The following is an 8,482-nucleotide window of genomic DNA, read 5'->3' on the forward strand; positions in this document are numbered from 1 at the left end:
TGTATGTAAATATGAACATGTCTGCCTGCACGCGTAAATAATAGGCTTTTTATTAAAAAAAAAAAAAGAGTTTGGAATGAGCTTCTGAAGTTGCCTGTTTTAATTGCTTTTGTTATTTAGTTTGACTTTTTGCACCGTCTGACATTCTCTCTCGCTCTCACACACACAATATTAACACGCATTCTCTCGTATATTCGATTCTCTTTTTTTGTGACACACACAAACACTCTAGCAAGCACGCGATGTTTCTCGCTCTGTTTCTCCGATTCGCACTCAACTCGTAAAAGCTCGATGCTTCTAGAAAACCACTCAGCCGGCTATAAAAGGCCGCTGTCTGAGTTCATTGCTTCAGTTGAAAAATATCAATCGTCAAGTGAAGAGATTCACAGCGCTTACAACAAAGAATACAAACGTTTGAAACTACTTCAGTTTTTAGAAAAGTGGTACACGTGAAAGAAAAATTAAAGCAAAATGTCGCTATCTCAACTTGTTTCTTTGATGAACGAGCTGCAGGAGCCTCGCACTCCCCTCTACGATTACGGATTGGGAATTCATCCAATTCAGCTGCAACCTAGAACCACTCGTCAGCTGTTATTGACTCCCTGGAGTTTCCCAGACTATCCCGCTTCGACGGTTGGAGAGATTTTGGCCGGCCGTCGCAGGCGTGACTTGGCCAAGTCCGCAAATGGATCTGGAGATGGCTGGCAGTGGCCACTCTCGCAAGTGGGCAAAGACGGATTCCAGGTGTGCATGGATGTCACTCAGTTCACTCCCAGCGAGCTGAGCGTCAAAGTAGTGGACAATTGCGTTGTCGTCGAGGGCAAGCACGAGGAACGCGAAGACGATCATGGCTACATCTCACGCCATTTCGTGCGCCGCTATGCTCTACCCAAGGGCTACGACGGAGATAAGGTCGTCTCCTCGCTATCGTCCGATGGCGTACTCACTGTGAGTGTACCAAAGCCACAGCCCATCGAGGACAAGTCCAAGGAGCGTGTGATTCAAATTCAGCAAGTGGGCCCGGCTCATCTGAACGTCAAGCGCAACGAGGACGAGTCGAAGGAGAACGAGAAGGACAAGAAGGAGAAGAATGCCAGCAATGGCAAATAGAATCTGGAAACTATAAGCTAGAACAGCCTCACAACCTGTGTCATTCCTCATTCCTTACCAAAAACCTAATGTATTTATTAGATCATATATGTTAATGAATAGAAGACTAATAATTGTAATCTAAAATAATAACTGAAAAAAATTGCTTTTCGGAATAGTTCCGGAAGGCGAAAATATAAATGAAAAACATCTAAAATTAAATTTTTGTCTATTTTACTTTTCGTATTATTTTAGCTGGGATTCCATAAAGTTTGTCATTAAAAAGTACTGCAAAACGTATTATTTAAATTTTCGTGTTGGGTAACTTCAGTTTGGTTTTGCTTCTGGCAAAATCCACAAAGAACCAAAACAGCAAGAAAATCCCTAAAAATGACAGCGCTGGTAACCCTAGATGTGTTGTTTTTTTTTATAACTGATCTATTCCATTAAAGACATAAAATTCAATTTATTGCGCATTTAAGATTGCATCAAGCGCTTTTTCTGTATTTGTGCATTTAAAATAAAATTAGAATTCTCGATGCAACACGGTGGTCACAAATAGTTCACCTTGAATTTGAATATTTCCCAATGATGCGAAAGAGGCTATAAAGATGTCAGCAGCAGCTGAAGAGGGGGCGCAGCTACTTCCAGGGCAGCGCTAGTTTTCCTGTTTCATGAACGCGGACAAGCCGTTCGCTGGGCGTATAGTATTTGGATGGTGGCGGCGGCGGCGCCTTGATGGTGAGAATGCCATCCGAGGAGATATCGGAGATGACTTCGTTGGCATTGTAGCCACGCGGAAGCAGATACTTGCGCACAAAGTGTCGCTCCACGTAGCCATTGGCGCCCTCGCTGCGCTTATTGTGGTTGCCTTCGACAATGATGTAGTCATCGTTGGTCTTCACCACAATCTCATGTGGTCGGAACTGGCGCACGTCGATGTCAATGCGAAAGCCCTTCTCATCCGCATGCACCCGCTCGCCGGAGTAATAGTTGTCCCAGCGCATGGGATAGGACCAGTCGTAGGGCGTCGATTGTATTAGCTGGTTGCGCACTCGCCTGCTCACCAGCTCATCCAAAGGACGCAAGAAGTCGCTGCTGTTGGTGGGCCACCAGATGCGCGGATCGTCCCATAGGTAGGGGTACAGCTGGAAGTCATATGGCTGGTAGAGTGGACGCGGTCGATCTAATTCCCGGGACAGATCGCGATACGTGGTCGGCACCAAAGTCATTTCTAATAGGTTTCTCGTCTCGAATGCTTATAAAATTTGTTGATGGCGCTGTCGGCGCTTTTATAGCCTGCCCCAGGGGCTACGAAGACTGAGAAGACAACGACAACGACCAAGTGGCCTCGTGCGATGGCTGCGCCGGATGCGGATGGCTGATGAATCATTTGCCCGATGCGCGAAGGCCAACAAACAAGACACAAGCGTGTCTAACGGCAACTGCGAAATGCAATAATGTTGGACGCGAGTCAAGTGGACGTCATCAAGGAACCGGCCGTCGGGCTAAGGGGCGGGACAGGCGTTGAAGGGGCGCCGAGTGCATGTGGCTGCTGCCAAGCGTAATAAAACGAAAGTGTATTTGATTTGTTTATGTTTATTGTAGTTTTTTTTTTTTTTTTTTTTTTTTATGTAAATGCTAATTCTACAGCTATTGCGGGACTAGGATATCTATAGTATAGGATTCACTGTTCCTTCTTCTCCTGCTCCTTCGCAGCAGGCTGATCCAGTGGAGGATTTGGCTTCACATTCAGTTCCGCTGGCCCGGTTTGTTGTATGGGCACAATGCGTTCCTGGAGCGCCGCCTCAACAGCTGGCGGATTGGGTACACTGATGGTGAGAACACCATCGCTGCTCAGGCTGGACGTTGTCTTCTCTGCCTCGTAGCCCTCGGGCAGAGTGAAGCGACGCAGGAAGTGACGGGAATAGTAGCCACCTTGTGCATCCTCCTCCTGCTCAGACTTTCCCTCGATGACGACGCTGTTGTTCACCGTCTTCACTGTCAGTTCGTTGGGCTTGAATTCGCTGACGTCCAGAGACACCTGGTAGCCGTTCTTGCCAATGGTGGCAGCCGGTGTAAACTGCTGCTCCTGTGTGCGCGCTATCTGCTGCCAATTGCGAGGCACAGTCAAGCCGGTCCACATCTGCGGCTCGTGGAAGAAGGCCTGGAACGGCGACACACGCGGCAACCTGGTCAGCTCCTCGGCCATACGTAGAAACATCGGTAACGAACGCATTTTTGTTGAATTTATTTTGTAATAACTTTAATCACTTGCGAAATCCTTTCTCCTTAGCTCGCTACTGCTTATCGGCAGTTCTTTTCACTTTGACGTACTTTGTTCAAATGTTGAGAGCAGAAAATGCCGGCTGCCTTTTATAGGAAATGTCAACGTATTCGAGAATGTTCTCGCACTCTCCCGACTAGGCAGCTGATGCAATTTTGAATATTCTTATACGGCTGGCATTTACATAGATAGTGTTTGTTGAGGGCATGCTATTATTGCATTTAAAGTAAAAATACTTTTCATTTCTATTAATTGTTGCTTAACAATGGAAGTTTCAAGAAATTTAACAAAGCGAAGCAGTTTTTATTTACAAACACCAGTGCGGTAGGTCAGTTCAAAAAATAAGAAAGAGAAGAGAGAGAGAGAGGGTGGGTAGTGAGAGTGGTTTATTGAGAGTATACATTGGTGTGTCTTCTCAGTAAAATGAGCTTGCGTTCATGTGTGTGTGTGTGAGGCATGGGGCATGGGCGTAGTAAAGGGGTTAGCTTTTTAATATAATTATGATATAACCTGCGCGTGAAAAAGATTAGATTTTATCTTGTGAAAATAATAATTATATTATAGGCGTAGCTTCTACCCCCTCTCCCAATTATCTACAGTTGTTATATATGTTTGTATAAACCAATTTCATCGTGCGTGTAAAACTTGTTTATATAGAGAAATATATACATACATATGCGAAAGCAATAATTGCATTTAAATTCAAATTTATTCCGCAACCGTATATGTATATTGTTTAAATAAATGTATATAGTATATTAGTAAATTTGAATTAAATTATATTAGATGCCAAAGAGTAAGTGTAGAGTGGAATGTTTTGCTTTTTAGATATCACTGTGGAAGACCTTCCTTCTCGGCCCACTCCAGCCAGGAGCCACGATAGACGCTCAAGCTGCAAGTAAAATATTAATATTGTATAGACGACATTCTAGATCTGAGGAAAAGAGAAACCTACTTGGTAAAGCCCACTGTCTTGGCGATCTCTGCGGCCTCCTGAGCACGTCTGCCCGAGCGACAGGTAAATATGATATTTGCATCATTTGCCGGCTTTGCACGTCCATATTTCTTTTCGAACTCCTCTGAGTCGGACTTTAATGCGGCCTCCAGTTCGGGCACTGAAAATCAATTGAAATATAAATATAACAAACAAGTAAATAAAGTGTATTTAGCTTAATATTATACTGACAGGGCACATTGAGGCTGGAGGGGATGCTGCCCGTTGCCGTCAGCTCCTCTGGATTGCGAACATCGATCAGGTAGATCTCTGGATGGTTGGGCACATCTTTGACTTGTTCGTATGTAGCGTCCATTATTTTGCTTCGTTTAATATGCAAATTAGCAGCACTCGAAATAGTGCTTTCACCTGGTTTGATTGCCGACGGATCACTAAATTCTCTGTTTGTCGAATCGTTGGCACTTATAATGGGCAAGAGCGAAGCCACTGTCAAGACGATGACGAAAGCGTCGACAGCGACAGCGGCGGCGGCGTTGGCAGCGCCAATGTTAATGTTTATCAGCCGCATGCTTCAGCTACAATAAAGTAACCGCAGCTGGACTCAGATTCGGATTGTTAATCGAAATCTAACCTGTAGCCGGTTTTCATTGTTGTTGTCGCTTTGTTGTTGAGCGTTGGCGACAACCGCCACCGGCCAATCATCGAATTTCACCTCAGACGCTGCTTCAATGCGAATTGCGTGAACTGTTTTGTTTTCCAGACAGACGCCAGCAGCAGCGGCTGGCTGTTTACTATTTGAAAAATGTATCGAGTTTAAATTCTAGCAAAGGGTGTCTGCGGTTTGTGTTTCCATTTTTTGGCGCGCTCTCAAAGCTTGACCTCGACGTTGAAAAAATTGCATTGAATCCAGACAATTCCCAATTGCCGCTGCAGCACAGCAAAGCTTTTTCATGAAGAACTTCACTCACTTGTTCGCTCTCAAAGCTCAAACTTTAAAATGCTGCAGTAAGTTAAATAAATTCCCAATTGTTGCTTCCAGTAGCCGAGCTTTTTGATGTGCCGGTTCTGCGCCCCAGAACTTCGCAATTTCGTCGCCATAGTCGGTGTGTTCGCTCCAAAAAGCTCGAGCAACTGCATTCAGTCCAGAAAATTCCCAACAGCAGAGCTTTTCCTGGCTTGAGTATAAAAGTCAACTCTGCTCTCAGTAACTTCACATTTTTGTCGCGACATTCAAGTTGAATTGTGATTGTATTAGCCCAGCAAAACTACCGCTAAAAAATCAACCCTCACCTACACAAGGAAAGCAAGACACTGTCGCAGCTGGGTTCAGTGAACCTCCACCAGATACAGATTCTCAATTTGTGAATTAATTTCAAGCGAAAAAATAAGAAAAATGCCAGACATTCCATTTGTGCTGAACTTGGATGGCCCTGAATCCATTTTCTATGGCCACGACATGTTCCCCAATCGCATGTATCGTCGGCTGCACTCTCGGCATCACGATCCCTTGGATTTGCATACATTGGGTATGATTGCCCAGTTGGGTGCACATGCTCGTCATCTGGTGGCCCAGAAGCACAGTGGCGAAATAGGCCACACCCGATCCACTGGCCAGGACAAAGAAGGCAATTATCAGGTGCACCTCGATGTGGGGCTATTTGAGCCAGGTGAGCTGAGCGTCAAGCTGGTGGATAATTGCGTCATCGTTGAGGGGAAGCACGAGGAACGTGAAGACGAACACGGACACGTCTATCGCCATTTTGTACGTCGCTACCCCCTACCCAAGGAGTACAATGCAGACGCCATCGCGTCAACTTTAACTGACGAAGGTGTTTTGACTATAACGGTGCCCCCCTTAAATCCCAAAGTTGAGGGAGCCGAACGCATCATACCGATTAAACATGTCGGGCCATCCGATCTCTTTGTCCAGAAGAACAATGGGCAAAAGGAGTCAATTGAAGGCGAAGCCAAGTAAACAGCACAAGCGGCAGCAGCAGCCAATGATGCACTCAAGTGATTTACCAAGACTCTCGTTTTTATTGCACTCTCAATATAATCAAATAATGCACGCTACATTTTTTAATAATTCATATGTATGTATGTAATACCCATTGGAGAATTTATTTATTCAAATTTTAACCTATATAATAATTCATATAGATTTAAAATTTACTCAAATTATGCATCAGTATTAATAAATGTATTTATCTATCTTAAACTTTAGTCAGTTATATGTATTTTTAATAAAAAGTATGTTTATTTGTTATTAAGTACTTTTAATTAAAGACCGCCATGTTAATTTATCGAAATAGTCGATGTTTTTATTATCAGCTGTAAATATCGGGAGACGATTTTATGGTGGAGGTATCGGAATAACAGTGCCATAATGAGTATTTTGCAGTCACACACCTATTGGATTATTTTTGATATTTCTACTTGGTCACACTGATCACAACAATAATAAATAAACATACAAAATGCTGCAACGCGTTCAACCGAGAGTAGAAAATCCACGTTATGGCCAATTAATAATAGGTCCACCTGGTTCTGGAAAGACAACGTACTGCAACGAAGCGTATAAATTCTATAAAGAGTTGGGTCGGCAAGTGGGTGTCGTCAATCTGGATCCAGGCAACGACAACATGTCCTATCAGCCGGTAGTCAACGTAATGGAGCTGATTACGGTCGAGGATTGCATGGAGCACATGCAACTGGGACCCAATGGCGCACTCATGCATTGTGCCGAATATCTGGAACAGCATTTCGAAGATTGGCTGCTGCCGGCACTGAGAAAACTGAGTGCAACGCACAATTACTTTCTCTTCGACTGTCCTGGCCAAGTGGAGCTCTACACGCACCACACTGCCATGGCGCGAGTCTTTGAGCGATTGGAACGGGAGCGCTACAATTTGGTGACAGTCAATCTCATCGATTCGCATTACTGCTCCGAGCCAGCTAAATTCATAGCTACGTTGCTGATGGCGCTGAATACGATGATGCGAATGAGTTTGCCGCATGTGAATGTGTTATCAAAGGCGGATCTGCTTCGTAAACATGAATCGAAGCTTCACTTCAACGTTGACTACTACACGGATGTGCTTGATCTGAAATATTTACTAGAGAAACTAGATGATGATCCCACAATGCGTAAACATCAGAAGCTCAACGAGGCCATTTGCTCCATGGTGGAGGACTATGCGCTGGTTTCCTTTAAACTGCTGGATGCGTTCAGTACAGACAGCATGCTCCGGCTGCGCAATCACATTGACAAAGCGAACGGCTATGTGTATAAAGCGGGCGAAGAGCAAACGGTTAACTCTCTGCTAGCTTGCGCTGTGGGCGCTGAAACTGAGGCAATGCGTCAGCAGCGAGATATTGAACCCTATACGAATCAGCAGTAGTAAACAGATGTTTATAATATATTTATATATAATATAGCTATATATATTTTTATTTTGGAAGTTTTGTTTTATCAACATCCCGTCGCCAAAATTTTGCTTCGGAATCCGAATTGTGAACAAGTAGCGAATAGCATTTTGGTGATTGCTGTTTCCTGTGATAAACTGTACTTTCAAATTGCTCTACAAATTAGATATATTAGTTATTAAGCAAATAAAAGAAATGAACTCTATATATGTATATTCGAATATTAATTAATATATTTAAATCGAGGCGCCTAGTCACTGTTTATATGGGCAGCACTATGCAGAAAAGTATCGGTTGCAATCGATAAGCAGTGTTGTCATTGATAGCCAATTGACACTATTAGCCGTTACCAGAAAATTGGGCGGTTAATTTTCGGCAGTTTGATTACGTATTTAACTTGAAAATATAACGTTATGCGAAATACGCACATATTATTTAATTCATTCATGGTTTGCATGCAGATAAAGCTGAATGGCGACGTAACTTCTGATTTGCGTTTCGCTTATGTAATTTATTTATAAACTTAACCTTGGCATATTCATTAGGTCAGTTTCATAATATCTTTGAGTGCGAGAATTCGTTTTATCGCTTCCAAGTTGCTGAATTGCACTCCCAGCTTCAACTTGGCACATTTAGCGGCGATAAGACGAGAAAAAAAGTGAGTTTGAAATGCGAACTACACAGAAATCAGCATATTGACGTCGACTTTAGGAAGCACAAAAACT

The 8,482-nt window shown here is 43.5% G+C and overlaps 6 protein-coding genes across 6 annotated transcripts; 3 read left to right on the plus strand and 3 right to left on the minus strand.

Annotated features, from left to right (window-relative positions):
* Positions 1-333: 333 nt before the first annotated feature.
* On the plus strand, positions 334-1,311 carry Hsp26 (Heat shock protein 26). The gene has a single exon (XM_018007563.2). The coding sequence runs from the start codon at positions 472-474 to the stop codon at positions 1,108-1,110; it is 639 nt and encodes a 212-aa protein (XP_017863052.1). The 5' UTR covers positions 334-471; the 3' UTR covers positions 1,111-1,311.
* Positions 1,312-1,549: 238 nt separating this feature from the next.
* On the minus strand, positions 1,550-2,532 carry LOC108613827 (heat shock protein 27). The gene has a single exon (XM_018007564.2). The coding sequence runs from the start codon at positions 2,319-2,321 to the stop codon at positions 1,731-1,733; it is 591 nt and encodes a 196-aa protein (XP_017863053.1). The 5' UTR covers positions 2,322-2,532; the 3' UTR covers positions 1,550-1,730.
* A 138-nt stretch (positions 2,533-2,670) lies between these two features.
* Hsp22 (Heat shock protein 22) lies at positions 2,671-3,930 on the minus strand. The gene has a single exon (XM_018007568.2). It carries the CDS (start codon positions 3,326-3,328, stop codon positions 2,777-2,779), a length of 552 nt encoding a protein of 183 aa, XP_017863057.1. The 5' UTR covers positions 3,329-3,930; the 3' UTR covers positions 2,671-2,776.
* A 136-nt stretch (positions 3,931-4,066) lies between these two features.
* LOC108613829 (rhodanese domain-containing protein CG4456) lies at positions 4,067-4,929 on the minus strand. The gene is made up of 3 exons (XM_018007567.2): positions 4,563-4,929; positions 4,332-4,491; positions 4,067-4,268 (listed from the first exon to the last, which is right to left on the minus strand). The coding sequence occupies exons 1-3, from the start codon at positions 4,897-4,899 to the stop codon at positions 4,208-4,210; spliced, it is 558 nt and encodes a 185-aa protein (XP_017863056.1). The 5' UTR covers positions 4,900-4,929; the 3' UTR covers positions 4,067-4,207.
* A 599-nt stretch (positions 4,930-5,528) lies between these two features.
* Hsp67Bc (Heat shock gene 67Bc) lies at positions 5,529-6,554 on the plus strand. The gene has a single exon (XM_018007565.2). It carries the CDS (start codon positions 5,725-5,727, stop codon positions 6,304-6,306), a length of 582 nt encoding a protein of 193 aa, XP_017863054.1. The 5' UTR covers positions 5,529-5,724; the 3' UTR covers positions 6,307-6,554.
* A 111-nt stretch (positions 6,555-6,665) lies between these two features.
* LOC108613825 (GPN-loop GTPase 2) lies at positions 6,666-7,784 on the plus strand. Its single transcript, XM_018007562.2, has one exon. It carries the CDS (start codon positions 6,809-6,811, stop codon positions 7,730-7,732), a length of 924 nt encoding a protein of 307 aa, XP_017863051.1. The 5' UTR covers positions 6,666-6,808; the 3' UTR covers positions 7,733-7,784.
* The last annotated feature ends 698 nt before the right edge of the window (positions 7,785-8,482 follow it).

The sequence above is a fragment of the Drosophila arizonae genome, chromosome 4 (assembly GCF_054131065.1).
Source record: "Drosophila arizonae isolate 15081-1271.41 chromosome 4, UAZ_ARI_1.0, whole genome shotgun sequence".
Taxonomy (NCBI): Eukaryota; Metazoa; Arthropoda; class Insecta; order Diptera; family Drosophilidae; genus Drosophila; species Drosophila arizonae.